The 18,442-nt window shown below is 35.7% G+C and overlaps 1 protein-coding gene across 13 annotated transcripts in view; it reads left to right on the forward strand.

Annotated features, from left to right (window-relative positions):
* Nucleotides 1-18,442, forward strand: part of LOC5568326 (serine/threonine-protein kinase mig-15) — a 273,939-nt gene that overhangs the window by 193,535 nt on the left and 61,962 nt on the right. For 11 of the 13 annotated variants that reach the window (XM_021841360.1, XM_021841362.1, XM_021841365.1 and 8 more), the window contains exons 6-8: nucleotides 36-285; nucleotides 8,774-9,022; nucleotides 10,451-10,471. In XM_021841360.1, the coding sequence (XP_021697052.1) occupies nucleotides 36-285; nucleotides 8,774-9,022; nucleotides 10,451-10,471 (520 nt within the window). The remainder of the gene's footprint in view (nucleotides 1-35; nucleotides 286-8,773; nucleotides 9,023-10,450; nucleotides 10,472-18,442) is intronic. The other 2 variants (XM_021841366.1, XM_021841368.1) reach the window with 1 other exon arrangement.

Genomic DNA, 18,442 nt, shown 5'->3' on the forward strand with positions numbered 1-18,442 from the left:
CTGTCGACTAAACCAAAAACCATTTCCGATTCCAGGTGTAAGAAACGCAAACAGGAGAAGGAACGCGATGACTACCGGTACTCGGGTTCGGAGAACGAGGAAGAGGAACTGCCGACGGCCGGTGAGCCGTCGTCCATCATTCAGGCGCCCGGTGGCGATACGCTTCGGAGAAACTTCCAGCAGATCCAGGAGGGTCGGACGCTGATGCAGAGTGTCGAACAGCAACAACAACAGCAGCAGCAACAACCACCGCCGAACGCCAACCGAAATCAGAAACCGCAATCGGTGAGTGATCTTATTTGAATATTATTGCATTACGCTTAACTTCAGAAATAGAATTTGAACTACGGCAGTTTCCTAAAAAGTTCTGTCTTATACCAAAACTTTACAAACAAGACAAAACTGTTGGTGTTTTACCGGAGTAGATTGAACCCTAACAGTTCACTACTAAATCAATAATTTCTAACAGAATAATGTAGTATCTAAAGCTTTCAATTCCATCATCTCATAGATTGTGTCACAGACAGATTATGAAGCTTCCGACCGGAAGATGGGAGTTGGATAAACTCCTGAAGATACTCCTGGAAAATCATTGACGCAACCCCTGTAGAGTACAAAACCACTTGGGCACTTACATGATTCACTTTGGCATGTGGGGTTTTTCTCAGAAGTTCTTCGTTCAGTTTTAGTAGGATTTCTTTGCGATTTTGAGCAGTGATTTTGCGTAGAGATTTTGCTAATTATGTGTTGAAAAACTATTCCTGCAGAATTTACTTCAGATATTTTTTGTATCAGAAATTATTCATGGAATTCCTCTAAGAATGTCAATTGAACTTAAGACATTCCTTCAATGATTTCTCTTGAAATTGGTCAATACAATAATTCTTGTCATACATTTCTGGATTTATTAAGTGAAGGTACACTGGAAGTGAATATATTAGAGTTGCTCGCTGTCGCTATCAACGCCTAAAATTTACCGATTTCGACAGGCCGACTGCGATACAATTCGGATCATTTTGTATCCCATCAGATCATGCTGGTTGTTCCATCACCAGTGCATTGATGGCGATAGATTATGGATATCACTGATGGGTTAAGTTTAGCCTTAAATTAAGCAAATAAAATGGCAATTTATCAGTACGATATTTTTGACAGTGCTTCAGATAGATTGAAACTATATGTTGGTCACTGAAAAACAATAATAGCATGGTTAATTACCACGTGATCACTCATTCTACAGTGATTATGATCTAGAGTGCGCTGTCGCATCACTGCCTTTGGTTGTCAAATCAAAGTGATATTGATAGATCGCAAATGATATTGATAGTTTTAGAGCATATCAGCCATCAGCTGATATGATTGATATTATATATATCTGGAAAGAACTGCATCGGCAAACATCCAATTGGGGTATAGCTCAGAAGTACCAGGAATAAAATTTTGATATTATATTTAGATCATTTATCTCTTATGTTAATCAAATTACCATCACGTTTTGGTGGTGAGCACTTCTCTTCTGCTCGAGAAAGAAAAAACGGAGAAAACTATAGCGTTTGTTAGGTATCTCTGAAATATATCTTTTTGAAGAAAAAACACTAAGGTTTTCTCCGTTTTTTACAGGAATATGTCCAGAGATTCTTAGCAGAAGAGCAGAAGAGAAGTGCTGAACATCGAAACATGATGTTGATTGAATTGAAATAAAAGATAAAAGTTCTAATCATAATATCCTAATTTCTGGATAATAACCATAGAGAAATATTTAGATGAGCAAATCATCGCAGAAATTCCTTCAATTGAATCCTATTGAAGGATTTAGCTGGAAACATCTCTGGAAGAATTCTTTCAGGAATTTGTTTTGAAATCCTGGAGAAACATCTTGCTGAATTTGTTGATAAATTTTGCATTTTCTCCTGTTGATATTTCTAAAAGAACTCTTGGAGAAATTTGTGAAGTAACTTCAGAAGGAAATAGTAGAATAATTCCCGGCACAAATTCTTAAAGGAATCCCTGCAGGAAATTTTGAAAGTTTCTTCTAAGAATTGGTCTATAGAGGAATTCCTGAAGGTGTTCTTGGAGACATCCCTGGTAAAAATCGTGAAGGATCATCTGGAGAGATATCCCTTAAGGACTATTTGGAAATGTTAGAGTATTCCTTACAGAAATTGCTAGGGTAATTACGAAGGAATATTGAAAGAATCAAGAAATTCTGGATCAATTCATGAAAAATATCTTGCAGGAAGTTTTGGTGGAATTCCTGGATAATTATTTGATGGAAACACAAATCTTAGGGGAATTTTCAAAGCAATTCCTTTGTATATTATTGGTGGACTCAGCTGGTGGAACCTTGTAGAAGTTCTTATAAACAATCTTTGGAGAATCTTTTTGACAAATGATTTTAAGTAACTGCAAGACTCTTGTTAATATTTCGGAAAGAACTCCTGTGAGAATTCTTGCAGCAAGTACTGAAACTAATGAAAGCATGTACTGAAATTACTGGGAGAATTTTTGGAAAATCCGAGGAGAATGTCTTGTAGGAAGTTTTGGTGGTTTCCTGCCAGAATCTCCGGAGCAATTACTATAGAAAATCCAGTCAAAATACTTTTTAATAAATAAATTATTACTTACCGTTGCCTACATTCGTCTATCTATTTTCATATCGGTCGTAATCAGTTTTGATTCGTCTCATGACTAACGGATCACTGTGATATAGTGAGTGGTCAAAATACACCACTTCAACGTTATAATAAAACTAAATTTGTTTGATCTTCGAAAATCCCTATCGATTCCCACAACATGATGAAATATGTGGAATTCCTTTGAAATTCACTGGCCCCATCAAAATAAAGCCTAAACATATAAGCACAATTACATTTGACTGAACAAATACAGGGGGTTATCAAAATAACTGGGACAGGCAAAATTGGGCCAACTTCGAAATGCTGTAACTTTGTCAAATAATGTCCAATTTCAGTTATTTAAGAAGTAATGGACGGGTCAACTAATCTAGTTTTGATGTGCATCCACGGAGTTGAACTATCACCACCGGATACCGGTGATAATCCGGATTTCCGGAAGCATGTATTATGCAGTAAAATTATGACGTGTTTTTAGCAAAGACCTTGGTAAAAAATTCAAAATTTGACTATGAGTTCTGTTTGATCTTTCGACCTTGACGCTTGCTTTTGCCGGGGCGAGCGACGAGGGCAGGATCAAACATGTCGCGCGTCGGTCTAGTAGGTGAAAAGTGGCGTGATCGTTAAGTTCGTTAGGAGTAAGTGAAAAGGTGCCGCGATCCTTTAGTTCTGTTTGATCTTTCGACCTTGACGCTTGCTTTTGCCGGAGCGAGCGACGAGGGCAGGATCAAACATGTCGCGCGTCGGTCTAGTAAGTGAAAAAGTGGCGTGATCGGTAAGTTCGGTTAGAGTAAGTAAAAAAGTGCCGCAATCGGTTAGTTCTGTTAGATCCTTCGACCTTGACGCTTGCTCCTGGGCAATGCGTCAAGAAAGCCCGAGCAGTCGTCAGTTTTTTTTTTCCTTTTCGGGTCGCGCGCCTATTATTTTTCTGAGTGCTTTTATATTGCCGAGCAAACGAGTGAAGCTGAAAGTGGATTGTGGCTGCTCAGTCAAGGATAACGGATCAATTGGTGAGCTCGTTTCATGCTACTATTTCTAATCTATAAAATATGTATGACTGCACATTTAATCGTTACAATGGTGGGACGTAAATATGATTTTTCAACAAACTATGGATAGTTCGTCACTGTGAGTGTCGACACAAACTCTTATTCATGATTTATTTATGTTTCACATTTATTTTCAGAACACCTCTTATTTACCTTTATTTTGTGTGGTTCGACACTACAAGTGTAGACTTGCGAAAGGTTCACTTTATTCAATAAACTTTGGATGGTTCGCCACTGTAAGTGTCGGCATAAGAATAAGAGTGTTCTATGATGTCCCAACCAATCGAGTTTTTTGTTTCTTTTCAAATGAGTAATAATATAATAACACATGCTTTTGTCCTGACAGCTGTAGGAATGTTACATTTAGGTATTTGTTCAACAAACTTTGAATGGTTCGTCACCTCAAGTGTCGGCATAATTTTCCTCTACATAGAAATTGTTCATATCAAATGAATATATTATACTTACATATAAGCATGTTTATATCTCACAAATAATTATTTATCATGGTCTAATCGCTTATCAAAGTGAATCCTGTGACCCAACTATCCTCCCCATTAACAAACATCCCTCCCAGTAACCTTTGTGGAGATGCAGAGGCAAACACGGTCTCCAAATAGCAAAGGTTACACACTAACATTCCTTCCCCCAATCCCACCTGACTGCAAGGACGTGGCCGGCGCCGTTATTGACCCTGTATAAATAGAGGCACTGAATTATGCACACTGAAGAAGATTATGGCCAATCCCAGCCGAACTTCTAGTTGATTCTTTGTGCATTTTCATTGACTTCGGTCAATCACGGAATAGCAACCATTGATATGTGTAGTCAGTCTAAGCTAAGCTAAGCTAAGCTAAGCTAAGACCTCGGTAAAAAATTCAAAATTTGACTACATATGGAGATAGAAGAAGAAATTCCGAAGCGATTGGTGCGCTGAATTCTAAGATCGGTCCAGAAACAATTAAGATATGACAATTTCCCCGGAAGCGGTGCCGGTAGGGGATCCGAATTAGAATCAAATAATTTATCACTATCGTATATTGAAAATGAGTCTCTGCAAGGTTTTCTGTATTCCAAACAGAAATTGCTAGATCAATTACGAGAAGGTACACTGGAAGGTTCACTAGAAGATTTTTAAATTTTACACATAACGCATCTTGCAAAAAGTTTTGGAGGAATTCCTGTAGAAATTTTTGGAGTAATCTTCGAGTAATTTACTTTAGAAATCAATCTCCATGAAGTTATTTCTTGGAGAATTTTTGGGGAGATGTATGAAATAATTCCTGTATATTTAATTTTGAGTAGTACCTAAAAGGCTAGAAAATCCATGAGAGAATACATCCTAAAAAAAATCTTGGGTGAACTTTGTGCATTTTTGTATAGAAATTTATGAAAGATCTTCTGAAGACATTACTGGTATAATCAATAGAGAAATTGGTAGAAATATTCCTTTCTTATAGTCATCCCTTATGAAATCCTGGAGAAACGTCTGTGTAATGTCTGAGAGCTTTTCTGGAGGTATTTCTGGAGTACTTACTGATGGGAACGGTTGGAATGAATCTGTTAAAGAATTATCGCCCGAGTATCTTTGAAAAAAAAATGCAAGAGTTACTATGGAAATATACAATGCAAAAAATTTTGAAATAATCAATGGAAGATGTCTTACAGGAAGTTCTGAAGAAATTGTTTGTGAAATCACTGAAGGAACATGGAAGATTCAGGAATGGTGGAAACTTTTAATAGTGAAATCCATAAAAAAAACCTGTAAAATTTCTTGAGGATTTTCTTGTACACATATTTAAAGTAAGGAATCCTTGGAGAGGCCTTAGGAAATGTTTCAATGCCATTTTTTAAAAGAACTGTTGAAGAATTTTTCGAAAAAAAAACTGCTGGATGATTTTTTGGAGGAATTTCAAAGTTTTTTTTTTTGTTTTGATAGGAAATACCATAAGTGCACCAGATCCGCTTATTTAAGGGAAGTTGCGTGTTAAAAAGTTTATTATAAAATAACTATTGCGTCGATCAATACTATTTTTATGCCACAAGGTAGCTAAAAGTTTAGGTAATCAGCGGCAAAATAAAAATAATTCAAAAAATGTCTATAAAAAATATTTAGTTGCATTTGTTACTGCATCTAAGTGTTCTTATTTCCGCTCACGGTAAACAGATTCCATGACGAACTTACTAAAAAATGCATTATTTCTAATTTCGTTATTTATCCTGATTTGTTTTATGGTCATACCATAGCTACTGCAAAAAAAGGCTGTATACTAAAATTGACATTTCATTAGAAACATTTGTTTAATTTTTTGCATTAGCGGCTATTCGAACACACAAAAATAAGGACAGTTCATTTTATAAAGTGGACACCTTGTGCATGCTATATCTTTTTAATTTATCAATTAACTTTCAAGCGGTTTTCTGTACATCGTTCGACTAGTATTGTACAATGTTGTGATAATAAAATATTCTCCAAAATAATTAAATTTCACACGAATATGGACCAACGTTTAGAACGATCGATTTTTGGAGGTTATCAAAATCAATGATTGTTAGAAATTGGCTGGGAAGTTCGACAATCTATATTCTTTATTTTCAAAAAAGGCTTGTTCTTCGAAAGCATCATCAATCAGAAGCCTGATGGAAAAAAATTAAGTTATTTTTGAGGCAACCCCGATGTTTTTAGAGAAAACAAAAATTGAATTTGAAGGGAACTGATATGAGTAGAATTGTTTTGGTTTAAAGTACGTCATGACGGAAGTGCTAATATAGTATTAATATGAAAAATGACTTACGCCTTCATAGAGTTACTTATTTAGTCCCCACGTCACATTTAAAGCACAATAGAAAAACAATTGCTTTATTTTTAGAAGACTTTTCAAAGCACAATGACAATCATCAAAACTGGCAACACTGCTGTAATAAAATCGATTTTATTTTCCACATATTATTTTCATGATATGTTATTCTGAGATTATCAATTGAAATGTTGCTGTAGATCGATAAATATGCGTGCATGATTTTAAAAGTATGAGACTTTTTCGAAAAACGACCATAAAGAGCAAAATTTATACTTAAGACTGCGGTTTGAACTCACGATTTAGCTCTCGTTTATACAAACATAGTTTCTTTAGTAGTCTAAACTACTTTTGACCACGCTTTTTACTTTTCTCTCACTCCCAGCGAAAGAATGGTGTATCAGCAAATTTCGTTATAAATGGATGAATCACTAAAGTTACCTAATATCAGAGAATAGTGGAATATAATTCATTTTTTTAAAAGCTACACCTTCAGTAGAATAGTAAAGGATACAAACATACAAATTGTTCATAAAAATAACGATTTCGGTTTTGCGAAAAATAATGTTAAACTTTGATGAACATCTTTTCTTAGGAGTTTTGGGAAAAACTATCTAGCTCTTCAACCAAAAGCATTTTCTAAGATCTTATATTTCCATAGCATTGTAGAATAATAGTTGAACGATGCACAGAAAACCGATTACGATTTTATCAATAAATGAAAAAGATATAGGATAAACAAAGTGTCCACTTTATAAAATGAACAGTCCTTGCCTAGTGATCCAATAACCGCACACGAGATCTTGTGTTTTCAATATAAAGACTTATTTTATCAAATGAAAATAATGTCAGACATTTGAAAGTTGTTAATGTTGCTAGAATATATCCGTGCGAAAAATATTGGTTTTTGACACGAAAAATCAATTTTTACACTAGTGAGCGGAAATAGGGGCATGAGCGGATACTAGTGCACTGATGGTATCTGGTGGAATTACTGTACGAGTATATGGAGCTGTGTAGCCTTCAACAGTTTAACAAGGGACAAAGAGAACAGTTGTATGTATATTTTTCAGAAAATCTTTTTGCTGTTTTTTTTTTAATTTCTCCGATATCGAATCGCTAATAAGGTTGATAAATTATTCGAAAGTTTACTTTAGACACAATTTTTCATTAGAAGTTTATAAGAAAATTCTCTAAGGATGTCAGTTGAATTCTTTCATAAATTCTTTCATAGATTTCAATAGAAATTCTTCTATAATACTAGCGGTAATTTAACTAGTTATGGTAGCACTCTTCCGGAAATTTATGCCAAATTTCTTTTTGAAATTTTACCGAGTATTTCATAAACAAAATATGTAGAATTTTTTTCCTGATTATCCCAAAAATGCTTCCAGCTAATCTTTCAATCATTGGTTCAGAAGTTTTTGTAAGAATATCTCGTAAAAATACCCGAAGGAACCTTTGCAAAAATTATTGTTGCTTTCCATGCATGAACACCTGGAAGAATCCTTCAAAAAACTTCTATAATTCCCAAATCTTAAAATTTTCAGAAATTTATGATATTCTAACTCAATCCAGCGGTAGAAAGGAATTCATGTTTATCCCATGCCTCTTCCAGACAAGAGCTCCGACAATCGATTCGGCAAACCGATGCAATGGAGGAATCGAACCATTTTTGGCTTTAAGGTGAAGATAAATCGAAGCCAAACCTCAAACTTTCAAGAGCACAAATCTGGAGAATCATACATCTGTTTAAGCTAAAAACTTAATAGCTGGTGGTGACCAATCGATTAAGTTTTCGGCTCAAACGGGTGTTCGGTTCTCGAGATTTGTGCTCCAAAAATTTGAGGTTTGGCTTCGATTCATCTTCACCTTAATATGCTCAATCCTAAATGCATACAGCGTTCATCGGAATCGTTGATTTTCGTCCAGGGTAATTGATTTTTTCATGAATGCTGGAACCGTTCAGCCAAAAATTTAAGAGCTCATTCTGAAATTGCTTTCATATTGTAATCAAAAGAGTGTCCGTCGACTTTTAGAAACTCTGAGGATTCTGTCATAGCCCTATGAAGTGCAAATCAAAATCTCGAAACTTTTGTCAAAATAACAATTCTTTTTCAAAGATTTTGAACCGACCTGGAAGTCATTTATAAATATATTGAAAAATATTATGAATTAATTTGTATAAATTTTATTGATATTAATTTAAGCGCTTACTCCTAAAATAAATTTTGGAGCTCTTCTTCCTAATCTTACAAAACTAACCCTGAATCTTCATTCTTTTCCCCCACAGCGAGATGACCGAAGTAAACAGCAATCGGTGGAGGAACCGGGACCTCCCTCGCGGCCAGCACTACCTCAGCGGCTGATAGTGGTCCCGGATCCGCCGGCCAATGCGAACGCCAACCGGCCACTACCTCCGACGCCCCGGTCCGGCAGCAGTTCATCCCAGTCACCGTCCCAGCAACAGCAGCAGCCATCTTCCCAGCAACCAACGCCCCAGCAACCGCCCCGTAACTCCCAGAACATCTTCAAACCAATGGTAAGTGCAAGGCTTTCTTCGCTTTCCGCTAGTGGATTCGAGAGATCAATAATAATTGGCACCGATCACCGCCTCACCCCATGTTCCCCCAAAGTCGGTACTCGCCGTCAGAATAAAAGACCCTTTCATTGATTGGCTCTAAAGAAATCTGCTTTGCGCTATCAAATGGAAGCACGTCCTGTTAAATCGTTCGACCACTACTACTACCACAACCACTGCAGTACTAGTCATACTTAGAGCGTTCGTTAGATGTTCGATGTTTAATCTAGCTCCCATAACCAAAGCAGTTCCACAAGCTATTGATGTTTCTATGTTTTCTAGCGATGATAGTTATTTCTAATAGTATTTTCCGTTTCCGTTTCCTTACCAAACACTATCGCTTTAAAATTTCCATAGAATGTCGATAGAGGTAGTAGATTTTGATGTTCCGATATTAGTTCACCTCAAAGATTCACAGTTATTGCCGCAAAACAGAACACAATTCCATCATCACGTGAAATTCTCTTTCCAATGACATTACTCTCGGTAAATCGTAAATCCATAGCACATCTGCACAACCTAATACCAAACAAAGCACGCGCAAAGAGAATCTACTTAGTTAAGGGCATCCTCAACGGTCACTGTTAAAAAGGTTTAAAATATAACGTCGACCGATGGAGATGCCCTAAGCCATGTTACTAGCACAATTAAAAACAGAAACAATAGTAGCGCAAGTAACCCTCACACGTCGAATGTTGCGCGTTCCACCTCATCACACAGAAATGTATTGTTTTGGTAAAAGGTCCTCCCCGTCCAGAATAAGCCTATGAACCGTATTCTAGTCTCTAAAAACGTCTCACAAATTGGTTTCGGTGAACAATTTGTTTTTTCTTTCTTTCTTTTCTATGTATCTGTGTTGGATAAATGTACAATTGTGTATTCGCTGTCGTGTAACGCGTTTGGGATCTCGCACGAATCGGTGATGATGATGATGATGATGATGATGATGGAACGAAACAATCAACCCACAAACTACCAAAAAACTGGAAAACACGCTGCCGTCACCAAAATCTTTAAAAACCCTAAAAATCACCATCGGGACGCAATCACGCACACATGTCAAATACTACTTCTACTACTCCAACCACCTATTACTTCACTTATACTACTACTTAACCTCGTAACCTTTTCCTACACCTAAAATACACGCACACACGTAAATACTGTCGGTAATGGACTTACTATTGTTTTTATGAAATGATGTACATAAAATGACGCAAACGAAAACGTTTTCCACGAAACCAAAAACAAAAAAAAACCGTTCTTCGACCGACGGCGGACAACCAAACGAACCGACTACGCGCTGTTCGCTCTTACTATCTCTGTCTGTGTGTGTGTATTGTTCCACTATTCTACTACTGCACGTACTGAATCAATGTAAAATGGCAGCTGCCGCCACGACGACCAGAGGTAAGCACAATATCTATATTATTCTCTAATAATTCCTGATTGAGCTATTATGTATCACAAACACACTTGTTGTTATTATCATTTCCGTTATCTGTTATAACCGATCCTTTTCATCGCTATCATCATTCCCTTATCATACTGCCTTTCTACTTTCACCACCACCTCTGTAACTACATACTTACTGTTAGCTTTCGTTCGTTTCCGCTAGGGACAGTTGTTTTCCACTCGCCATTTCGATTGTTGTTCCACTATTATAACAGTTCTTGCGCTAGTTGTCGCGTTATCTGCTTCGTAAAGCCTTTTTGGTAGTATTCGGTTTGTCCTACGTTGTTTCAAACTCGCTGTTTTTTTCGAATACACCCCTACACTTGTTCAAATTATGAATGTGAAAACTGAAAAATGTTAAGATTTGGCAATAAAGTTGTTGAAGAAAGTTTGGTCGGGGTTGGTGGTTTTATGGCTACCGCTTCTGCTTACTATGTAAGAGATCAAAAGGTCAAGCCCTAACCCGTCTTCATCCCTTATATTAACAAAGCCGAAACCTTGACGAAATTTTGGTAAAGGCAAGTATAGATCCCAGTTATTATCCCAGTAGGGTTTCGTTCATGAGCATGCTAAACATGGTTCAGAACATCCCATTTTTAATGTTTTTGCGAATATTTTGCAAAAATGATAAACTTTGTAGGATAGTGCAAATATTACAACAACAAGTTTGAAAAACAATACATATCCCAGCTAAGCTAAGTCTCTTTTTAGAGTATTGGTCACTATTTTTAGGCAAGACTCTAAAAAGCCTCTATTTTTGATGTAAGGTCTCTAAAGTCTTTATTTAAATCAAAATGGTCTCTTGAGTCACTTTTTGCCTTATTATGCTAGAATTGAATCCTATTGCAGAACTTTAAAGGTTCTAGAGAAAACTTCATAAACTATAACTTGGCTGTTCCACAGGTTCTTAATGATAGTTTTCTTGTATCCCAAGAAATTATAGTGAATTTTCTAGAGATTCCTTCTGGAAAACTTTCAGGCACTCCTTCAGAGATCTACGATTTCGATTCGATCCACGAAATCGTTGAACACTCCAACGCTACTACCTCCAGTGATTTTTACAGACGTTATTCTAAAAAACCTAGCGATTACCCCAGGATTCCCTCCAGATGTTTTTTCACTGGATCTTTCGCCCATTAGTCTAGTTAGTACTTCTAGGACATTTTCCACAGTAGTCCTCCCGCAATGGTTCATTTTGGAATTGTTGAAAAATGTCAATTCTACATTTCCTAAGAAAACCTACAATGATTCCAACGTCGATTTTTTTCATTTATTCCAAGCATTTTCAAAAGAATATTTTTCTAAAATTCATCAACGATTACTCTCATGAGCTCTACATTAGGTAATACTACAACAATAATTAGACTTATTGCTTCGATCATTCATACATAAATTTCATCAGGGATTCTGTCCGAGTTTCTTCAAAAAGTCTTGTGGGTCATTTTTCAGACATCTTAGCAATTTATTGAGAAAATCCTAGAAAGAATCTCATAAAGAATGCAGGAGTTCTTTCAGAGATCATCGTAGGAATTCATCAAGGCATATTTTGAACTTACAAAAGTTTCATCAGAGATTGCTCTAGGATTTTCTTTGTAAGGCCCCGCGGATTTTTCTCCCAAAAATCTGAAGAATTCCCTTGATTAATATTAGGAATATATTTGAAGACTTGATGAATTTTGAATTCTTCAAGATGTTCTTGAAAATGTTGGAGAAATACCTAAGGAAATCAATGGAAGAATCATTGGATGAATTTTTAGTGGACTTGGACTTCCTTGAGAAATTGAATGATCTGGAGATATCTCTTGATGAATGATTGGAAGCATGATTTGAAAACTTCCTTGATTAATAATAAAAAATTGATGAATTTTGAATCCTTGAAGGTGTTTTGTTTTTTTCTCTGTTTGCGAAATTCCTAAAAAAATCAATGGGAGTTTCTTTGGATGAATTTCTAGTGAACTTGGAACTTCCTTGAGAAATAAAATTATCTTTGGAGGGATTACTTACCCTTAGAAAAATTCCAGATTGAATTCATGAATGTATCTAAAATCAAACTTCTGAAGACATCTTTGCAGTATTATGTGAAATATGATTGGTTACACTAGTCGTTATGTCACAGGAATAAAAAACAAAAACTTAAAAATATTCTTCAAAAAACTGAGTATGTGTAAATAAGGAATTAGAAATTAAACTCTCATGCAGTGCTTACTGTTAGGTTTTTTTTCATTTTTTTTTCAAATATGAGGTCTCTAAAATTGTTATCTTATCTTTACGACCATTTTTTTCTGTAGTTTACAAATTTTGAACAGATATATGTTTGATGAAGTAAATAATACTTTGAAATTTATCTTAAGATTTTTATGAGCCGAACTTCTATCTTTGAACATTAATTTTTACGTTAGTTTGAAGAGGAAAGGTTTTTTTTACTCACTTGCTGGAATAATTCAAATGAATATTGTACTGACATCTCTGATTTATTAGTTGAATTTTGTGATAAAAGTTTTGGTAAAGTTTCGAAACTCATCCAACATCTGAAGGCTTATTCCTGACAGAAATGCTGAGATTCTTTAGATGCATTTCTGAAGAAATCAACGGAAAATATCCTGAAGGGATCTCTGTCCTACCTTTTGAAGGAATTTCAACAAAAGTCTTTCAAGAAAAAAGCCCGAAACTTCTTTGAAATTTCAACACAAAATATTTATCAAATTAATCAGATTTATGCCTATAATAATTTACCAAAAGACTAGTCCAGAAATTTACTAGGCAATAGATTCAAAAATTTAACAAGCAATTTTAACAAATTCGCAAATTTGCCAGGCATCTCTCGCGGATTAAGCCTAACATAGGCTACGATTTCGAACGACTATCGTTATTCTACGCGCTTTGAAAACTAAAAGACACGTGGACTCATGAACGAATTGTTTCGAAATTAGTTTAATATAAGCCTTATTTATTAGTCTTCAGTGATACGATTGTTTTGGATACTTCTAGTACTGATTAATATCCAGATTATTGTAAGAAATCTACATCATTCACTAATTAGTAATTACTATCGCACAATAATCACCTGATTCAGTTTTTTTCCAGTTCATTGAAAATCGATAAAGCTAGGAAGCGAGTTCGGTTTAGCGTCGTCCGATAGATGTTGCTCCCGGTTTCGCGCGTGTTTTCGTCGCTGGAGATTTTTTTTTCCCTGTTTTGAAGCGTCTTGCTGGGTAGTGCTTCGTGAAGCCCGAGCAGGACGGTTCGATTTTGCGTCGTCAGATAGGCTTTGCTCACGGTTTCATGCGTGGTTTCGTCGCCGAAGATTTTTTTTTCTGTTTTGGAGCGTCTTGCTGGGTAGGTATTTGGGAAGGCCCAAGCAAGACGGTTTGTTTTCGGGACGCCAAGAAGTTTTGTGTTCAGTCGAGGATGGATTACCAACTGGTGAGTTCGTTTCATGCTTGTGATAACACATTTTTTCTTGAAAGCGTAACTTTTAAGTAATATTAAAACAAACTTAAAATAAATAAACCAGTTCGTCACTTTAAGTGTCGGCATTCTGCTTTTTTCTCATACAATTTCAATATACATATATTTTTCTCTTTTTGACATTAATAAAAATTATTTTTTGAATTGTTCGACGTGAATGTTGACGTATTTTTTAAAACTGCTACCATATCGAGACAAAATGCACAGTAATACTCATATGTAATTTTCAAACAAACTATGTATAGTTTGCCACTACAAGTGTCGGCATTATTCCTGTTTTATATAATTTAAAATATATACATGTAATTTTCAGTTTTCGTCATTAATAAAAACTTCTTTTGAATTGTTCGACATTATAGATGTTGACGTATTTTTTAAAGCTTCTACCAAAAACTTCTCGAGACAAGCATACTAAATAAATTTATAATAAACTAGCTTTAAATATAAGTCGTATATTTCCCCCTTGTCCAAGGATCGCATCATCGACCAGAGGTGACTCCCTGATCTTTTCCTCCTCCACTAATAAACATCCTTCCTGTGGTGATTGTGGAGATGCAGAGGTATTCTCGGTCTCTAGAAGCAACAATCATTACACCCTAACATTCCTTCCCCATCCCAACTGACTGTAAGGACTTGGCCGGCGCCGTTATTGATCAATAATATTAGATCTGCTAAAATTGCACTTCGAGAGTAAGCGGAAACTCCCATCCCTTATTCATTTGGATCGTAGTGCAATTCTTACCAGTTCCGATCAATCACGGAGTAGCAACCATTGACATGTACAGTCAGTCTATGCTATGCTATGCTATGCTAGTTCATTGAAAATCGATAAAGCTAGGAAGCTATCTTGTGTGTGAGTGAGAGTTGAATTTTAAATCAATTCTTAAGCTATCAGTACACGTTTTGTCAAATGTGCAAATATTGGACAAGGCATAAACCAATCCTAGCCAAATATTTGCCATTGTGTGCATCAAGCATTTTTTTCCAGGAATTCGTTCGCAAGTCTGGCGTATGAAAGAGCTTTAATGAATTTTGATGATTAAGTTTGCCGTTAATGCTGAGGAATTTTATCATTTATTTCCTTTTTCAGAGATGATGAATTTTGAATATCCATGAGATTTTCTCTGCTGACAGTAATTCGAGATTTAAAGTAGTTGCATTTGCCTAGCTCTGTATATAAATTAAGAATAAGGTTATATGTCGATAATTGTAGTTACGAACCATCCAAGCTTTTTAGGCCGAAAAACATTTGACTATTTAAGGTGTAAAAACACACACTACTGCTTCTTCTATTAAACAAAGGCTGTTCCCCAAAGAAGTGCTTTTGTATAAAATTGCCTATGATTTGTATAGATAACAATGACCGCATTAATGAAATCATGGCAAATACTATGAAAGATTTAAGAACCATTTTGCGAAACATAACGGAAAAGAACCCAGGCCGTTAGACCGAAGAGGTTGTTGGGCCGAAATAACGTTTCACTATTTAAGGCGAAAAATACAAACTACTATTTCTAATTTAAGCTTTAGTTTAAACACCATTGTGTACTGTAAAATGCAAACTAACTTTTTTGGTTCATTTTCAATCGACTTGTACTTTTTGGCAATCCTTTATTGAGATTTGAAGAATAAGTTTTCACTATGAGATCATAAGTTTTTTAAGGGGCCCAGATAGCCGTAGCGGTAAACGCGCAGCTATTCAGCATGACCATGCTGAGGGTCGTGGGTTCGAATCCCGCTGGTCGAGGATCTATTCGTGAAGAAAATTTTCTCGATTCCCAGGGCATAGAGTATCTTCGTACCTGCCACACGATATACGCATGCAAAAATGGTCAATCGGTAAAGAAAGCTCTCAGTTAATAACTGTGGAAGTGCTCATAAGAACACTAATCTGAGAAGCAGGCTTTGTCCCAGTTGGGACGTAACGCCAGAAAGAAGAAGAAGAAGATTATAAGTTTCACAAACTTCGGAAATTTGTTACGGATTCGATAAACTTTGGACATTAGTTTAAAATTCGTTCTCAAGATTCTGTAACACGCAAAGTTTAGAACATTGTATTAAATTTACACTCTCTTTCAAAGATTTCTCGAATAATATCTCAGGTTGTGAATGCAATCAGTCAAAGTTAATTTAGAGTTTCATACCAGACAATGCTCCATCAATTATTTTGGTAGTGCTTCGTGAAGCCCAAGCAGGACAGTTCGGTTTTGCGTCGTCCGATAGATTTAGCTCACGGTTTCGCGCATGTTTTCATCGCCGGAGATTTTTTTTCTGTTTTGGAGCGTCTTGCTGGGTAGTGCTTCGTGAAGCCCAAGCAGGACAGTTCGGTTTTGCGTCGTCCGATAGATTAAGCTCACGGTTTCGCGCGTGTTTTCGTCGCTGGAGATTTTTTTTGTTTATTTTTACCTGTTTTGGAGCGTCTTGCTGGGTAGTGCTTCGTGAAGCCCAAGCAGGACAGTTCGGTTTTGCGTCGTCAGATAGATTTTGCTCACGGTTTCGCGCGTGTTTTTGTCGCCGGAGATTTTTTTTTACGCGTATCGTTATTTTATACAATCCGATGACCCTGGAGGGATCGGTTTTGCTTTTTGCTGGTTATTGAGCAAAAATATTACTGCACAATCGACAAGCATTTCGCGAAATACTATTTATACTATAAATAAGCTATTGCTTTCTCTTTTGATTGCCGGCATTCAAAAGATTAATTTGAAAACGCTTAAATAACACATATTTATGGTCTATCGCCAGCTTTCTAGGCGAATCCTGACAATATACCTTCCCCAACCTCCAACTCCGTAGCACTTATGAGGGTGTCACTGAGTCGGTGGCCTCTCATTAAGTAAGTGCTACATCAACATTTCCTTCCCCTATCCCAAGTTACGGTAAAGATGGGCGTGGCCGGGAATAGCGATATTCATGCTTTTAGTTTTCTTGTTTATGATTTGAACAAGGTATACTCCCCTGCCTTGTTCTTGAAAGTAGTCAGGATGAGATCATTAAAAAGAAACATGAATGTTGCTAGTATCCAATCTACGAAGTATACCGTAACTACGCTAACGCTAACAATGCTCCATCAATTATTTTTGTAAATCCTCCCACGATTTTTACATAAATTTCTCTAAGTATTCCTCCTAGTTTTTAGGAACTACTCTGGAGGATATTATCCAAGGTTTGGTTTGGTGTTTTAGCGATTATTATAAGACTTCCTCAAAGGTTAATAGAAATGATGCTTGCAAGCGTTCTCTCCTATAAAAGTTTTTTATGTATTGCGTTAGGAGTTTCACCAGTTGTTACTTCACTCGCCGTAAAATGATGTTAAAAAAAAACACACTAATTTTGAGTCAGACATTTTCCTAAAACAAGATTAATTGTGATATATTCAAAAATAGCATTTTTTTTCGCTAAACTATAGAAAAATGTTATATTTTGTTAGCTTTAAGGTTCTAGTCGATTAACAAGTTTTCTCGGGAGATGATATGATTGGGTGACAAAACGTCGAAAGACAAAATGTCGAATGCCAAAACGTCGAATGTCAAAACGTCGAAGGGACAAAACGTCGAAAGACAAAATGTCGAATGTCAAAACGTCGAAAGGATGAAACGTCGAAGGGACAAAACGTCGAAAAGAAAACAATGTGAATATGTGGTAAAACTTCAATTTATTCTATTTTAATTGAGGAAATAAGGAGAAAATCGATAAAAATTAAACGTGAAATGCAAATACCAAATAATGCTTTGACAAGTTCAGACAGTGAAGAATATATTTTTCTATATATTTTCTTTTTTTAGTTGGTCTTGGACAGTGTAGTAAAAACTCAAATTGCAAATTGCTAATACTTGATGGAATTGTTTAAAATATTTGTTTTTAATTTTCAGGTTTCAAAACACTTTCATCAAAGTGCTTATTGTAGTCAAACAAATATTTTGAACTGAAACTATCAATGATTTTTAGTTGGAATTAAATGGTACCCTACTTAAGTCGATTATCATTTACTCGACAATACCTGTACCGTTTTTACTATTAAATACTTTTTTTTCGATCGTATAAATGATCAAACTATATAAATTCTCTACACATAAAATGAATCGATTTTTAGAACTCCATTCTTTAGTACATATTATAAACTTGCTAGAGATCCTGATTTATGTATATTTAATTTTGAAAATCTGTTTCTGAAAAGAAAATCAATCATTTGATTTTAGTGTACTTATCCAAGGAAAGAATGAGTAAGTTGTTAAAGAATAAAAAAAACCCTATTTGCCCAAAATCACATCTTAGTTGTCAGTAATTAGTTCACATCATATTGAATTAGTTATACAAACGAAACATAAACTACAAACACTATTGTAACAATCGTACAATAACATATTCTCGGAACACGAAGAGAGACGAAACCGATCAGTTTGTACAACACTAATAGATTACTCAGTGATCAATCTATATGCATGCAATAAAGCAGGC

This window comes from Aedes aegypti, chromosome 2 (genome assembly GCF_002204515.2).
Source record: "Aedes aegypti strain LVP_AGWG chromosome 2, AaegL5.0 Primary Assembly, whole genome shotgun sequence".
NCBI classification, from domain to species: domain Eukaryota; kingdom Metazoa; phylum Arthropoda; class Insecta; order Diptera; family Culicidae; genus Aedes; species Aedes aegypti.